This window comes from Epinephelus lanceolatus, chromosome 9 (assembly GCF_041903045.1).
Source record: "Epinephelus lanceolatus isolate andai-2023 chromosome 9, ASM4190304v1, whole genome shotgun sequence".
Classification (NCBI taxonomy): Eukaryota; Metazoa; Chordata; class Actinopteri; order Perciformes; family Serranidae; genus Epinephelus; species Epinephelus lanceolatus.
This window is the reverse complement of record NC_135742.1, coordinates 4937015-4954853: the sequence shown is the minus strand read 5'-3', so window position 1 is coordinate 4954853 and position 17839 is coordinate 4937015. Positions and strand designations below refer to the sequence as shown.

The following is a 17839-nucleotide window of genomic DNA, read 5'->3' as shown; positions in this document are numbered from 1 at the left end:
AGACGAGCTGCTGAAGTTCAAACGGAGCATCAGAATGATGAAGAAAGGTGATTTAAGTGACTTTGATCGTGGCATGGTTGTTGGTGCCAGACGGGCTGGTCTGAGTATTTACTGGGATTTTCAGCACAACCATCTCTAGGGTTTACAGAGGATGGTCCCAAAAAGAGAAAATATCCAGTGAGCCAAAATGCCTTGTTGATGCCAGAGGTCAGAGGAGAATGGCCAGACTGGTTCAAGATGATAGAAAGGCAACAGGAAGTCAAATAAGCACTGGTTCCAACCAAGGTGTGCAGAAGAGCATCTCTGAAGCAACAACACCTTGTCCAACCTTGAAGCAGATGGGCTACAGCAGCAGAAGACCACACCAGATGCCACTCCTGTCAGCTAACAACAGGAAACTGAGGCTACAATTCACACAGGTTTTCTCACCAAAACTGGACAATAGAAGATTGGAAAAACCACATTCAGATGGAAGCATGGATCCATCCTGCCTTGTATCAACGCTTCAGGCTGCTGCTGCTGGTGGTGTAATGGTGTGGGGGAGATTTTCTTAGTACCAACTGAGCATGGTTTAAACACCACAGCCTACCTGAGTATTGTTGCTGACCGTGTCCATCCCTTTATGACCACAGTGTACCCATCTTCTGATGGCTACTTCCAGCAGGATAACGCACCATGTCACAAAGCTCACATCATCTCAAACATGACAGTGAGTTCACTGTACTCCAATGGCCTCCACAGTCACCAGATCTCAGTCTGCTATCATGTGCTATCATGTCAATATGGACCAAAATCTCTGAGGAATGTTTCCAGCACCTTGTTGAATCTATGCCATGTCGGAACTAGCAAGGTGTACCTAATAAAGTGGCCGGTAAGTGTATAATGATGATCTTGTACAAGTACAAGTAGTAATACCACAGTGGTCTGGTACAAGTAAAAGTCATGCTTTTCAAATTCTTACCAAAGTAAAAATACTATTAGCAAATATTAGCATCAAAATATACTCAAAGTAGCAAAAGTAAAAGTACTTATAATGCAGAACGGCCCATTTTAGAATAATAAATATGATATGATTTGATTAAAATGATTACATCATTAATGTGTTCATTAGTCTTTTAGTATCTCAACTTATAATTACATATCATAATTTATTTCTTTATGATCTTTTGTACTGTTAATCAGAATACGCAAAAAAAAACTAAAGAACTGTACTTAAGTCCAGTACTTGAGTAAATGTTATCAGCGACCTTCCACCACTGTGTAGCTCATCTGATAGCTGTGGTTTGGAGATAAATTGAGATGCAGAAAGTAGCACCACTTTCTTCCTGTGCAGCAGCCAAGTAACCGACATGATGCCAAAACTAATAAACAGCTTCAATCTCACAATTAGACAAATAAATCATTTGCAGGGCAGATTGTAAGTAAACACTGGCAAGCCACTGCCTCCAAAATAAATGTACTGTATATACAAATTAAAAGATTAGGAATTTAAGTACGTCTGCCTAAGACATCCATTTTTGGCGCATCATTTAACAACACAACAGAGCTGTATACAACTGTTATTCTGTGATTTCATTCTGAGTGTTGGGGAAATGAATACATCTGCACATTTTCTGAGCTGCTGTTAGAGTCAGACTTGATGTATTATTGCCAGAGCTGTTGCTTGTGTCAGACACAAATAATCACTGTGACAAAGCTGTATTTTCCCAGATGCCAAGATACATTAGGTTGCGAGGTCTCTGGGGGAGTAATGATTGCATCCTGCAGAAATTCAGTCAATTTTTTTTCGTCAAAACATCATCTTTACATGACTCCATTCTTCTCCAAACATCTCTCTCTCGTGCGTGTGCGATATAATGTCGGATTAGGATGCCTCTGGAGTCATTTCCTTAGTTAAGAAAGTTGATTAAACATTTTACCTTATCTATAAAGTGGAATCAAACATGCAATACTTCAAGTCCCTTATCTACTATTACACTGATATATGTATTAGTACAATATGACTACTGTCTATATATCGTATCAAGACTAATTTGGGTCACACTCTGGCAGAGATGAACTGTATGTGCAAGCAGAAGGCTCACATCTACAGCTATTCCCACAAGACCTAAACGCAGCATGACTCCTGGCTACGGCCCTCGGGTGTGAACTGCCCAATGAGAGGAGAGGCTGCTGACCTCTGGGCCTACAGACAGCCATGATTAATAGGCTTAACGGAAGATTTAAGGTTCAGGTTATAAAAGAAAAAGGCAAAGAGTGGATGTTTTTTTTTTTTTTTTTCTAATTTTAGCTGCAAACTAAACACAGTTGGTAAATTCACGGCCAGGCGGACAAACTAATGCAGAGTGAAAACACACGGCCCTGCGTCGATACATAAATGTAAAGTGAAGTGGGTAAATCATGTTTAAATCATCCAAGCATGCATGTATGCATAATGTGGGGTGTTAAAACCATTATTGTGCACACATACATCCATTAACACACACAAGTTGTGAGGTGATGACAGGTGCAAGTGCAGCATAATGTGAAATCACACAAACATGTTTGAATTATTCACACGTGATAATCACTGTGAATGTATGTACAGTAAAACACAATTAGACCATGTATTCACCCAGACAGACAGTTTCTCCACACTGTACTTAACCTCTCTATAACACACTTATTAACAGGGAACACGTGTACAGGACGAACAGGATGTATCGAGACGGTGTAAATGATGCCTTCTATTTCCATCTCCGACATGTTTCTCTCCAACATCATTTTTACACCTATATATAAACATATATGTATATACAGTGTGCAGTACATAGAGACAGACAGAGAGGAGAGGGAGTTGATAAAGACAGAAGAGAGAAAGAGGCAAATAGAGTGAGAAATAAATAAAAGAGAAAGAAAAGTTTGAAGGTAAACAGCATGAACTTTTCTGCAAAGAGTTAGGGAGAAGATTCTTGAATGTGTTTTAAGCCGAAGGAAAGATACAAAATAAAAAAAGACTAATCGAAAAGCACACAGGTGTTCTCTGCAGGCCTGAGGGAAAAAGTAAAGATTAAAAAATCTGAAAGTAAGTGGTTTAGTCTAGTGGGAGTTGGGCCCCCTTTTCTAAAAGGTCACCAGATAGATCTAAGCAATGATTAATGGGGGAGGGAAGACGGGAAACAAAAAGTTGTGACATGTAATCTTGAAATCTTGAAACCATTTGAGAAGTTTGGAGGGGAAATGTCAGTTTGGTGGAACAGGTAACAACTCACAGACATCTGAAACTTAAAAAGAAACTGTTCTTATCAAACAATCAGTTGTTTCATCCTTAACAATGTACTGTGTTTTATACCCTGACCCCTATCACAGACTTATATCTGAAAAATTACCTTCGCTGTCAAATAAATGCAACCGAATAAAAAGTAGTAGCATGAAATGAAAATACACAAGTACAGTACTTCAGTAAATGTACGTAGTTACTTTCCACTTTCTCTAAAATCAAATTACCTTAACTACCTTAATTGCCTTACCACTGTTGAAGACTAACGCCTAGGCCACACTGCCTGTGTGAGCAGTGCAAGACCGCAACCTTGCTGAACTGCTGCAACTCATAAGGTCACAGTGTTCACACAGACAGTGTTGCTGCTGCGGTGCTGCTGCAGAGCTGCTATAAACTACGGTTTTCCACAAATAGAAAGCCGGTACTCTGGTCTTTTATGGAGCCGTGCAATCCACCGCATTGTCTGCAACACGGTCATGCAAATATATCACAATAAAAAACCTTGTGTTAATAAATGCAGGGATTCTGTCCACTGAAAATTTATCAGAGGGCTTTTATTTTGAAACAAAAACAGGAAAGACTGAGTTTCAGAAATTAATATATGTTCTTCATGTCATTGAAACTGTAGTGAAAGGTGGTATAATGCCAGTGTGATTATCAAAAGATCATTTTCACAGTCTACTTTTGCTGAAAACAACTCGTCATGCAGAAAAAATAGGTGAGACTCTTATTCTCTAGCTGTTCCACACCTGAGCAGCGCTGCTCACATGGGCAGTGTGGCCGCTCTAACCTGTCACAGGCACTAAAAACAAAAAGCACAAGAGATTCCACAATGCAAATCGGCTGCTCATGCAGGCAGTGTGGCCCGGGCATAAAGGACAACCAAATATTTTTTTTCAAATTAAGCACAATGTAAATTCAATTAGGAAGACTTCCTTAATGCTTCCTTCATTCACAATTCTCTCCATCCCATTCCTGCTACCTCCTGTAATCAGCTGATTATGGGTGCTTGCTCTTCTAGTTAACTAATCAAACTGCGCCACAATATCTCCACCAATCATGTTGCTACTGTCAAAGTTTAAATCAGGCAGAATCATCACGCCATCCTCCACCATATTCACCTCCTGTCATAACATCCAGAGCCCAGGACCAGCTCATCAAAAGCCCACTCCTGTTCACATCCAGCTCATCATCACTCATCTCATCACCACCACCACCACTACCATCACCAGCATCTACACCCTTCACCACTCTCCTAAAGAATATATGCCATCACGATGGAGGCAAAGACTTTTCATATATCTCATTCTTACATGCACACGTAAATAAATATTCTTTTCACTCTGGACGAGTGTCTCCTGATTGAAATACCGACAACATTACCATGATCTCTGACACAACAAATGATGCAGCATCTATTTTGGTTTTAGTCATCAGAATCAGAATCAGAAATATCCCAGAGAGGAAATTGTGATTCGTTACAGTCGCTCTGATGTAAAGAGATCATCCTGACTTATCTATGCATAATGACTAAAACCCCAACCTGTTCTTATACTGAAGTTGTCAAATACTGCTGCTCGGTCATTGATTTCAGCATCAGACACTGACAAAACACAGGTATCCTTTTGTGGCAGTATGTTATACCATCAGGTGGTGTCAGTTAATAACGTCACTGGATGTCGTCAGTTTTAAACACAGGCAAACAATGTCATTTAAGGACTAAGAATGGTCGGCAGGAAGGTTGGTGGATGGGTCCAACAACACTGGACTTTCACCCAGGAGCCCACTGTTTGCTTCCTGTATGAATGTAGAGCCAAATCATCATGTTTTTTTTTCTAAACCTAACCACATACATTTGTTGCTCAATGAAATAAATGTAAATAAATGTTGTAAGTTTATTTTGAAAAACACTGAATGCATCTAATGAGCAGAAACTGTACACTGTCTTCTAGATAGAGCTTTGATCCTCTGCCCGAGCCCGAACCAAACGCGGACCCGGCCAAACCCGTGGGCCGGGTCGGGCCTTAATTTCCCGCCACTATCCTCGGGCTTGGACGGGTCGGGCTCCTCATAATAGACCTAGGATATCGAACCAACTACTTATCACACCTTGGGGGGGTTAGGGGGTTAGGGTTGACGGCGCCACTGGCCGCGCACATGTGAGTTGTCGATGGTGACAACGTGTGTGTCGGTTTCGTCGAGTGTAGCACGATGCTGGTACATGACAGCAAAAAGACGGGGACCTCGACACTTAAGAGGCACATGACGAAGGCTTGCCATGGAAAGAAAGACATGAGTCAGCCTTCAATGTCCACGTTTGTATCGGGGGCCGGGCTCGGACAGAACATGCACGGGCTCGGATGGGGTCGGGCTGGATTTTTTGGGCCTAATCTAAGCTCTAGTTCTAGACCGGCAACAACAGATGCACCCAGGATACCTAGCACCTAATATGTAGATGTGAAAGTCCACTGACCAAGCAGCAATATATAATGAGCTGGGAGTGAGAATGTGTTGAAAAGCACATTGTTTATGGTTACGGGACCATTGTTGTCATGTTTAAATATTAGTTGTGTTAACTGGGACTTCTAGTATAACAGGAGATGGAGGAAATGAAGCATCCAGACTCTTAGTTTTTGCTGCACCACAAGAACACCTCACTAAATTCAGCTTTGGGACTCTAAACCTGCCATCACCAGAACAAAATACCTGCACATGAACTAAATGAGCTGGAAATTAAACAAATGAAACAGCAAGGCCACCGCACAAGACGAATATCATTAATAACCAATGTGGTGTTTTGTTAATCTTTTGAATTAAACATAACTTTCAGAGGAAATCTGTTTTCTACTGACTGCACACAGGGCCATCAGAGGTGAAAACATCTGGCTACTTCAGGATATTACACTTTATAGGTTTCCCCTGTTGTTTACCTGGATTAATTAGACTGCCTGAGAATATACAGTGTTTTTACTTTTTAGACATTTTAATATGCTGCTGAGGAGAAATGCTCCAAACAGTGAAACCTAAGAGAGCAAGAAGACTGTCGAGGGGATGCCGAGCACACCCGAGCTAAACGTGAACAAAACAACCTCCTACAATCCAACCTCATAAAACTATTGTTGTCTCAAACAGTCCATTTGTACATGCCTCCCTTCCCCTACTGTAATTATTCATTCATGCAGCCAAACTTAATTATAAGTCTTCATAAATCTTAACAATGCTGTCTCACTGTTTAATTGCCTGTTGGGGTATTTGAGAAATTAACATATGTTTGTTTAGTTATAATTGCCGACAGTCTCTGTGCCCATTTTCAGTCAATAAGACAAATGGATCAGCCTTTCTTTTTAAAGGAGGGGGTGAAACAGACGTGCTGTGATGTGACTGTGTGGGTTACAGAAGGAAATTACCTTAAAGACATAATTTAATGTCTCTGAGGGCATTTTAATTTCTTAATTTGTGTTATTTCCTGTTGAAACAGGTTGAAGGGAACGGAGTAAGGTAATTAAAATAATTCATTTGCACCTACTAGGACTGAGGTCACCATTACACCATTACGCCATATCATACTAAGAGCACTTTTTGCACTCATTAATTGTTAAATGGATATATATATATATATATATATATATATATATATATATATATATATCCTTCCATGGAAAATTGGCCAACAAAGTGAAAGTCATTTTTCATTTCATGGAACTTCAGGCCCCAGGGAGGTGAGGAGCAGCAGAGTGTTCACAAAGTTTTCAGCTCATTTTTTTTTTTTCAAACTATTGTACCATTCTGCTCTTTCAAAACTACACAGGAAATATCTCAACTTCAAATGATGCTTTCTTTATTTGAAAAAATTGAGAAAAACACCCCCTTCAAACAACAAAACGGACCCGGAGATTCAAAGCACATCCCCACTGCCTGCTTAGTTCAGACTTAGCGCTGATATTATTGTGTAGGACTGAATGTAAATATGAAGAAGGGTACGAATAAAGGCTTGAATTAAAGCCAAAGTTAAAAGCAGTGATAGACTGAGGATAGTTTATATTGACTCTGTGTGACTGATCCAGTCTCTGTCCTCAGGCGACGGCATGAAACATACAGAGCAGCTTGGCCGGGGCTGCCCACCTCCCCAAGGACGAGTTGGAGTTTGTCCTCTGACTGCCTTGCATATCTATAAACTCTCACTGTGTTTATGAGCCTCCTCCCTCCCCCCCTCCTCTCGCCTTTAATTATCCAACCAGCTTCTCATTTACATATTCAGTATTTTTAGCAAGCAGCTAAAGTTTATTTAAATACTGGCAGCACCTTGATAGAGCAGCATGCTTTACAGTAATAGACGAGAGCAGGAGGCATAGCATAAAGGACGCACCAATTAACATCGAGCAGTACGGTCACAGTCTTCTTCAACACTGGAGGATATTTCAGAAGTGTCTCGATCAGGAAAATGTTCTATAAGGGTGCATGTTTCCGATTTATAACTTTCATCACTCAGGGATTCAAGTGACCAGTTTATTGCTTCTTTTTAGGGTTCAACAATAAGGATTTCCCAATTGCTCAAGGCAAGTAAAATTACACGTCAGGCTATTAAGTCTAGCAACTCTCTCGCCCCATTGGGCAAGTGGTAAAGACAAATTAAGTGCTGCCTTTTCTCCAGAGCTGATGATAGAGGTAGCTAAGGAGTGAGCCATCTCGCCTCACCCTCATCTCTATGGAGACATTGGGCACTTGTGAGAAAATGGCGGCAGGTAAAGACAAAGTTTATGAGCTGAAGTGCAGGTGAGGATTTCAGTTATCCTGTAAACAGGAGTTTACTTGGGTGGTGTTAAAGAGCGTGGGCGAGACTCATGCCGGAATTCCACTTGATGTGTGTCCATATCAGAACGGCTGCACTGGTTATCCGCTGCATGCTCCGCCATCCGTCAACACCCACCAGCTGCGTTTGCTGCGCGGAGCGGTGCAGCTCCACCCAGCAGCGGGAGTCACAAGGACCCACAAGATCTCGCGAATTCAGGCATAATCGCGCGATATAACAAGATGTAGTTTCTATAAACAGAACCACAAAACCAGAGGAGTAGTAGGAAGACATCTCGGTGCACCTCCATGATTGACATCTCCTCGTCCATGGTGTCAACAGGGTGAAATGACGTCTGGAAACCTCTGACCTGTTGACTTCAGGCCTGCCTCCACTCATTATGACATTTTCAATGTGTAGTGCAGGGAAATATGATCCGCCGTAAACACTGTGTATTTTATTTTGAAAATTAACCAGATGTTTTATTTTGTTTTTCTGTGCTGAATTGCTGTGTTGTGCTCCGGCATCTGGCAAAAATAGAAGTCCTGCGTATCTGTTGCGGAGGGCTCCAGAGCGCCACAGCTGTGACGGGGCCAGTGGAAGCTCACACACTGACTGGAATTGAAAAGTATCGGCTCCGCTGCCGTTCCGGAGCGCAGACGCAACCAACACACATCTGGTGGAATTTGGGGATCAGTATAGCCCAGCTTGTCACAAGCAGTTTGTACTGTATTTGTACTTTACTTGATTTTATTTTCTGGAAACATATTACTTTGACTCCACTACATTTCTATGAAGGCTCTGGTTACTTGTTACAGTTGATTTGAAGTTAGTGGATGATTTTCTTTTTACTCTTCTAAAATGCAAAAGTCCATAAACTGTGATCTTGCATCCCAGAAGACCGGAGAAGTCTGGATGGTTCATAGCGTAGCAGAAGACCTAAACCATTCAGTGCTTTGTAAACCAACAGTAGTATTTTGAAGTCGATGCTCTGACGGACAGGAAGCCAGTGTAAAGACCTCAGAACTGGAGTGATATGATCCACTTTCTTGGTCTTATGTGCTACTTAGACTGGGCAGCTCATCAGAAGAGATGGGTAGAGGAAAGAGGTCATCAGCAGGCGGCTGTACTTGGTTATGTGGTGTTACTATGGCTACGGCTGCAGATGGAGATGAAGATTCCCCACCAGATCACCTATGGTCCACGTTTGAAGTTTCTGAGATGAAGAATGATTTGTATCATTTTGAATATTTGCTCTGTTTACCACGCAAAAATTTCATCACGACCTACAAAAATTCGCGTCAAGTATGTCGAGGTCTGTAAACAATATCAATTCAAACATACAATACACATAACTGTACTTAATGTTATGTTTCTCTAATTGTATTGTTTTACTCTACTGATGTATATACTGTAGGTAAATCTTCACACTTACAACCTTCGCAGTGACAATATATATTTTATTCTGATATGTGTTAAACACAGTAGCATAAGGCACATTTTATTTTGATTTTAATGCGCATTTCATTTCAACTTTATTTTTTAGTGGCTTTATATTTACACACTTTTATTCCATACTCTCGTTCTTACTTCTTATAATCCTCTATTCTTCACATCAGAGCAATTGTAACGAATCATAATTTCCCCTCAAGGATCAATAAAATATTTCTGATTCTAAATATTTAAACAAAACTGTCTGTGCTTGCAGTCGTTGCAGTTTCTGTGCCATGTTTGGTCAAATGACAAATGTACACTGTTAGAAATATTTTTACACAGCATTTTTACTTTAGCTGTGGATTCAGGACCCGGTGTTGTGTGTGTGCGTGAAGTACTTCAGCACTTTAACTCAAGTAATAATTTGACTCTGTAACTTTCACTTGTATTGGAGTTTGACCAGGAGAGTTGTGTACTTTGTCCACCACTGGCCGCAAGTTTGAGAGCAAGGCGTAAAAACCTTTGTTATTTTTCATGATAATTAACTTTAGTCTTTGTTGTTATGTAATAACTCCTAATACAAGAAACAATTTGTATTGAGGCAGGTAAAAATCGACTTCAGGCAAGTAGATTTCTGACCCACTTGCCTAGTCTTGCAATGGAAAAATAAAATTGACACAGATCCCTGCTTTATGTTGAGTCACTTTAAAGGGAACAATCTGTGCAAAAACACCCTGACTCACATTATTAGACATGTTCTGGAGGTGTATTTTTCATATCTAATGGATGCTGTTAGATATTTTCACATGCAGTTATTTCCCTCAAAACAGTGGATTGACATTTTTGTGTTAAATCCCAGAGAATCAAAGAGAAAAGACCTCATTCGTAAATCCCAGGTGTACCGACAACAAACAATCATGCAGGAAGAAATCAATCAAAGAAAAGGCAGAGATACCAACATCTACACCCACAGTGGCGGAAAATACACTTAGATGCAAATGCAGCTACAAAACACGATGTGATTGAACAGGATGTTTTCAGGGTGTTGTGGTAAATGAGAAGTGCATACAATTAAAAAGTGAATAAGAACTTCATCCTAAAATAACTCTTGGGATATCTGAATATCAAAGATTTAAGAGTGTGACAGTTTAAGATTGAAGTTGATTCATGAAGCCTTAGAAATCTTCATCTATGCGGTTTACATGAAAACCATAAACAGGTCTATGTGAAATAAAAGACGGACTTTGACCTGCTTAAGTCGCCTACTGACAGCAACACAATGAATCCTTCTTTATATGTGCACTGTCACAGAGGGAGATATAAAAAGGAGAGCAGAAGAATGTTACAGACACACCACACACTCTCAGCATCCTTTGCAGCAACGTACCGTGGCGACACTCGGGGCAGCATCGGCCCTCCTGGGTGACAGCCAGGGTGCCCGGCGGGCAGGTGGGGCAGGAGCGCAGATAACAAGTCACCTGGGCATCACGGCACTCACACTCCCGGCACCTGCTATCAGTCCATCGAGCCAGGTCCTGAAAGAAGAAAGGAAAAGAGACGGGGGATGAAAGCAGAGCAGAGAGAGGGGAAACAGTTTATTAGACCTGAACCTGGTGAATGCAGAGGCTGATGTTATTATTCTCAAAGTGCAACTGTGGCAAATATCTGGACAGGGGATGGACAGATTGTCGAAAGCACTAAACAACAGAGGATTTTCACTTTGAGGAAGCTGAATCACAATCAAAAAGGAAGCCACGCAGACCTGGCGCTAAGCTGAATGCTAATAATCCGCATGTGTCAGTTATAAAGGAAGCCTGACAGTCACGACTCTTAAATACACTTTCAAAGCAGAATTCAACTGACAGAGGCCCCACGGAGGACAGACAGTCAGTCAAGCAGCAGAAACGTCAGTCACAGAAAAACTGATTTAACGCCAAAAAGTGAAATGGTTTCATAAATCATGTAGACGTCTTCCCAAAAAACGTGGTGGCAGGTCAAAGCTCACAGACAAGGACGAACGCTTCAGATCAGAATCAAAACTTTTCTAACTGACAGAAACCTAACAGGCGTCATGAGCTTACTTTTTATAGCAGGACCTCCATTCACAAACCACTTGAATCCAAGGATCTTATTTCAGGAGCACAAAACCTGCAGCCCTGAGAGACAGAGGGAAGAAATCTGCAGTCTTCAGTTTCTGTGTTCTCATCTGAAATGGTTAACCTGCACCGTTGTGTAACAGCTGAGGGACATGAGGTCACCTTACACAACCGCACTGGTCCTATAATCTTCCAGAGAATATACTGAGTAGCCCAGACTCAGCAGATTTTAACATCAGTGAACCGCAACTATCATCTATTGAACAACTGAGCGAAAGAAACATACGGCTAACTCATTTATAGCAGGTCAGCTTCAGTATGCTTTATCACAGTCACACAAACATATGCACGTGTTGTGTGCTGGCTTCAAATAATGACCGAAATGGTGTCGTTCAAACTGAACATTTTTGCTCACCAACACGCTGCAGGTTCACAAAGAAGAGCACAGCACTGGCAGGTTATTTCCTTGCAACTTCAAAATAAAGCATTTTCTTGTCCACAGTAATATTGAATTATTATAATTAGCAGGTTACTAATAAATCCTCAGATATATTTACAGTAAATAATGGAAATAGCATGTTTTAACATTTCTTAAAGGCATACTATGCATGGTTTTCCAAAAAACATAATGTATAAACTCATACAAAATTATTTCTTTTTAACTTTTTGTTGTGTGGGCCTTATCATAGCATTTAGAACGCCATTCCGATGGACTTTTTTAGCTGCCTTTTTTTAGGGCCTGTTTATACGGTTACGTATATTTGTAAACAGGATAAATGGAGATTTTGGAAAACGATGACGTTGCAACCCAGTTTGTGCATGCCCATTAGGCGCCCGGTAACCACAACAACAATGGCGGTTGTTTACGTTTTGTAAGCACTTTTGGGACTACTTACAAGCTTACAAATGAACTTAGCACTGCTGCATCAACATCACCGCTACACCTGTGCACAAAGACATCTGCTGTGCCCAGCATTAGAAAGTGCATAGCTGCTAACTATGCTACATAAGGTTAAAATGTAGTTTATCATTGTTTTTATCCCCAAGAGGAAAACAAATCACTGTGCATGCGCAGAGCGTTCTTCTACTGGCCTGGCATGCTAATTGCAGCAGGGATATCATTTTCAAAACTGATCTTGTAAACCCCAATTTTTTTTTTTTGAACGGGATAAATAAAAATCCATTTTTATTTGTATCGGTATCCGTGTAAACAAGGCCTTAGAGTAGGTACTCTTCCAGCACAACAGGAACCATGAGTGACATAGCTGTTTGGTAATTGGTCGAACACAGCCAATGCAGCAACAGAAAACACCATTTTAAAAAAAACAGTCAACAATGGACAATACAAAATGCAACAAGAGCTCGTAATGAAAAGAAGAAAAAAAAAGAAAACACAGAATAATGGCCTGACGGTGATGTCCAGGTTCTACTGGGCATATATGGGATGGTGAAAATACAACACCATTTTGACTCGTCAAAGTGAAAGTGAGGGTGCTATTACAACCGCCAGCCAGCTTGCAATATGTTACTTCAGCATTCTTGATGGTGGTATGAATTCAATTCAATTTTATTTATAAAGCCCAATATCTCAAATCACAATCTTCCTCAGAGGGCTTTACAGCACACAACATCTGTCTGTCCTTTGGACCCTCACAGCGGATAAGGAACAACTCCCTGAGAAAACCCCTTTAACAGGGAAAAAATGGTGGAAACCTCAGGAAGAGCAACAGAGAGGGATCCCTCTTCCAGGACGGACAGACGTGCAATAGATGCCATGCCTATGCAAACCCTTGAGGGTATGTAGTTCTCTGGGGAGCTCACCAGTGGCCAGTTCCTCTCAGGGTGTCCCCAGAACTGTCTGGTCCGAAAATGCCTCAAGAAGAAGGTACAAAAATCGCGGACACAGCGCAAAAAAAGCACGCAAATTTGGCAAGGCAAAACAGCAAGCTAAAAAAAAAGCTTGTTCCAAAATGAGAGTGGATCTGGAGTTGGCTTTGTACTTGACATGGATGTGACGATGATGTCAGTGCCAGTGGTGAGCTCAGCTTGCTAAAGTATCAGCTTCTCTATTACAACAAATGGGGGAGGGAGGAGCCAAGTTTCAGTGCTGTGTAGATATACCTTAGCTGGCCAATCCTGCACGTATACCTTTAATAAACTACAACAACCTGAATTTCATTATCTACTAATACAACTTTAACGATTTTCTCATTCGAGGCAATCAAGTTTGAAACAGACAAGTGAACACTGTAATAATTTCTTTTCATCTGCTTGAAATAGCTTGTTAATGTGCATAAACATAGGTTATTATTCTTGCTCATTAACTTTCCCCCTCTGTGATTCTTTTTGTCACTCGGGAAGTTAAACCAGTAATAATCTAGTCACAAACCTGCTCTTTCAACCTCACAGGCGAACTGTAAGCGTGAGTGAAGAAATGCGCGTGTTGATGTGTGTAGGTGCAGAATAAGTATGCAGCATATATCTTTGTTTACTGCTGTTAAAATGGATTCCTCCGGGAGACAAAGAAAAATCTATTGGAAAAGGATAACAGCTCTCTCTACACGCGCTCCCAGCCTCGACCTTGGCTGACCATCCTGCAGCATTTAATGAGCATTCCTTCTTGGCTGAAAATGTCAAAAATTAAAGCCTTTGCATTCTGGGTTTCCAGGACTAGCCTATGAATAATGAAGCTGACACCAGAATAATAAGACAGTTTCTTGTTACGGGTTTAACAGCCCAAAGTAATCTGATAGCTCTCCCCTAAAATACACATTTACTTAAATTCCCAGTGTTTGTACTTATATATTTAGAGCCAGCCAAATATTGATGTATTTGGTTGTTTGTGTAGCAGCCCCCTCTGCAGTGAGACTTTATGCCACTTGCTTTCTTTTTTACTTTTGAGAATAGAGAGTTTACAGAAGCCCTGTGGTGTCTTTGTCTCTCCCACACAGTTTGGATTTCTCGCCTGATTTTGCAATTTTCCTCTCATGCTTATGTGCAAACACACTAAAAGTCAGATGAAACACACCTTGTAGGATTCCCCCCTGTACAGACAGGAGGGTTTCACAGAGGAACACTCTGGGCAGCACTTCCCCGGCGGATGAATGACCTCTGATCCCTAAAAAACAGAAATATATATATTTAGATTTAAAACCACAGAGAAAATCACCATGAGGCAGAACACAGTGCAAGAGGAGCTGATAGAGCCACAGTGTAAGAACACCAGACTTTACTCCACTTACTGCAGCTTTATAATCAGAAACTTGAGACAAATTTTGTTTCACATTAACACAATAAATCATCAGAAGCAGTGGTTGTGTAACATCTAATTCAAACTGGTAATTTTCTAACTCCGTTCATCACACTTGACTTTGTTTTTCCTCCTTTCGGTTATCTGAACTTATTCCAGTTATCTTTTCTGTTCAATTTAAATTCAGTTCATTTCAGTCAGAAAAACTTAACTGAAAATGCACATTCATTATTATTAATTTCAAACGCTTCAGTTGTAATACGTCGCAGTGCAATTACTTGCCAAGATACAAAACATCATCACATTTGAGAAATGGCATCTTCAGTATTAACAGAGCAAGGCATGACTTGAAGTTGGCAACAATAAAACTTTTTGATGTCGTCTTCAAACTGAGAGAAATGGCATAAAGCAATTAAAAACCTGATTTTTTTTAAACAGAAGAGGACAGAAAGTCTCAAGCACTCAAGGTTTAAGATGAAAAATTAAAAGTTTAGAGCAGTGGTTCCCAACTGGTTCAGCCACAGGGTCCAGATTTCCCCTTAGAAGATCATGTCATCGAGCTAGTTAGCTGTCTCTGTTAAGTTGTTGGTTAGTCACTCACTCTACAGCAGAAAAGGGCACTTCAAAATAAAAGCTCTGTGCTGGAAAGTTACTGTATTTCAAAATAAAGTGTGTCTTTTTACAAATTCCACACGTGTTCAAGTCACTTGCAGTCCATTCAGAATGGGCCTGTGACCCCCTTTTGGACCGCAACCCACCAGTTGGGAACCACTAGCATAGAGAGAGTCATGTGTTCATGTGTACCAGAGTTTCCCACACATTCATTTATTTGTGGGGGGCCGCCAAGATCAAAACATTTGTGCCACGTTTGGATGTAGGGATGCTGGAATTTTTTGCAGATATCCGATATGCTGATATGTAACAACTCATTTGACCAATATTGACACCGATATTGATATATCCACTTTTTTCCCTCCCTAACTGTAGTGATCATCAAGTCTCTTCTGTAGTGGAATTAACATCATATGATGCATGCATACGCTTATCGTGATTGCCCACCAGCACATGGAGACAAGAAACACAACACTTTTCAATGTATGTGATACTAACTGTAGTATTAATTGTCCAAAAAAGCCTCTTGGCCAATTCCATCAGCCAATACCTTATAATATCTGTAGCTGGTTTCACATCGGGAGTCACGACAAAGACACTGCACATTTCCACCAGGGCCTTGGTGTTTTCATCCGCCGAGTACTGTGCTCCAGTCTGGTGCCGTAGCCCCCGTGCCAAGAAGCTGGACACCGCACTCAACTCCACCCTAATGACTGTCTGCAGATGTCTACAAGCCACCCCAACAAACCAACTGCCTGTCCTTGCTGGAATTGCTCCAGCAGAGATCAGACAAAAAGCAGCCATATTGGCCCTCGCTCAAAAGGCACATACGAGTGAATCCCACCTCCTCCACAAGATTGCTATGGAGAAACCACAGCGGGCAACTCCGTACAACACCATCTGATACCTCCAAGGCTGCCTGGGTCAAGGCAAGATGGAGGGACCAAGGGACCCGTAGAAGTCAGCAGAACCATTAAGGCCATTAAGGCTCCACCACTACAATGAAGACCCCACAGATGTTCCCGGCCAGCAATTCAAAAATGGGGTCTAGTTTACAGTGCCCTCTGCGAATGCCGAGATCCACTACAAACTGTGGAACACATGATAACCAGCTGCCCCAAATACCAGCCACTGAAAGGCAATCGTGGTGTAATTGACCAGGACAATGACACACTGGACTGGCTTGGCTCAACGGAGCTGAAGGTCCAAGGATACACACCAGAAGAAGAAGAAGCCGATACTAATGACGCTCCAATATCATCGTGAATCCCTATTTTGATTTTCTATTTTTGGAGCTGGACTGTTCATTAAGTACGCTGATGGAATATATATACAGTTCAGTTTTTCATTGCTCCACATTCTTGACACAGATGGAGCAGCAAAAACTGAGGCGCAGTTAAGGTGAAACTAAAACACCTTCTAATTCTGTGGGAAACACTGTGATCAGATTGAAAAGAGAAGAGAGACAAATTTGTGGCATATCTGTCCAAAACCATCTTTATGGATCGTAATGATGTGACTCAGCTCCATGTGCTGATGTTTTATGTTTACACAGCATTGCCAGCAGTTCCTTGGTTGGAAACCTTGTATCTCCATGATGTAATTATTGCAGCGTGAAAATCTGCCCTGTTTTCCAAAATGCCCACCATGTATTTTTGATTTTGTTGGCTTTTAAAAGCTTTTCACAATCTGCTCAGACCTTGTAATCCTTTAAGAAGAGTTAAACATGAAAAATATATAGTTGGGGGTTATAAGCTCTGCACATTACAATGGCAATATGCCACTAATGCAGTTTGCTAATGATAAGACCTCCTCACAGGACCATTACAGCACATTTTCAGCGCACATGGCACAATAAGGAATAATAACCCCAATCACTGCTCCCCAGCGCCTCTCTCTGCCTGTTGACCCACATATGTCATTAATCTCATAACCTTCTCTTACTTATTCTGCACACTGACACACACACACAGGGTGAGAACTGCATGACTGTGATCTTCTTAGCAGAGTGACCTTGCTCAATTCAGAGCTGGACAAATGCCAGTTATGCTACTTATGGCTAATGACACTTACCAGCTGTAATTATCACCATACAGCATGATTAATGAGGGCTTATTTGGCTGTGGCAGGGGTTATTAAAGTAATATCATTAAATCTGCTTGATGCAAGAAAACATTGGAAGAGGTGTTGAGCCGACACGGCACAGAGCTCAAAATGGGTCATTTTTGGGACTAAGAGTAACTATGGGAACACCGGCTGATAACCTTAACAAATGCCGTGTTTGTTTTGTCACAAAAACTCCCACGTCCAACATCCTACATTCCTAACTGGGCCAGATAACATGTCCTCACATGAAGGCGACCACGGATGCTGCTGTCATGTTCATTTGAGGCTGGCTT

General features: G+C 41.2%; 1 protein-coding gene across 1 annotated transcript in view; it reads right to left on the bottom strand.

Annotated features, from left to right (window-relative positions):
* The window catches only part of fras1 (Fraser extracellular matrix complex subunit 1), a 411473-nt gene that overhangs the window by 238445 nt on the left and 155189 nt on the right, over positions 1-17839 (bottom strand). Inside the window, exons 10-11 of the mRNA XM_078170455.1 lie at positions 14607-14696; positions 10870-11017 (exon numbers count right to left, since the gene is read on the bottom strand). Coding sequence (XP_078026581.1) covers positions 10870-11017; positions 14607-14696 — 238 coding nt within the window. The remainder of the gene's footprint in view (positions 1-10869; positions 11018-14606; positions 14697-17839) is intronic.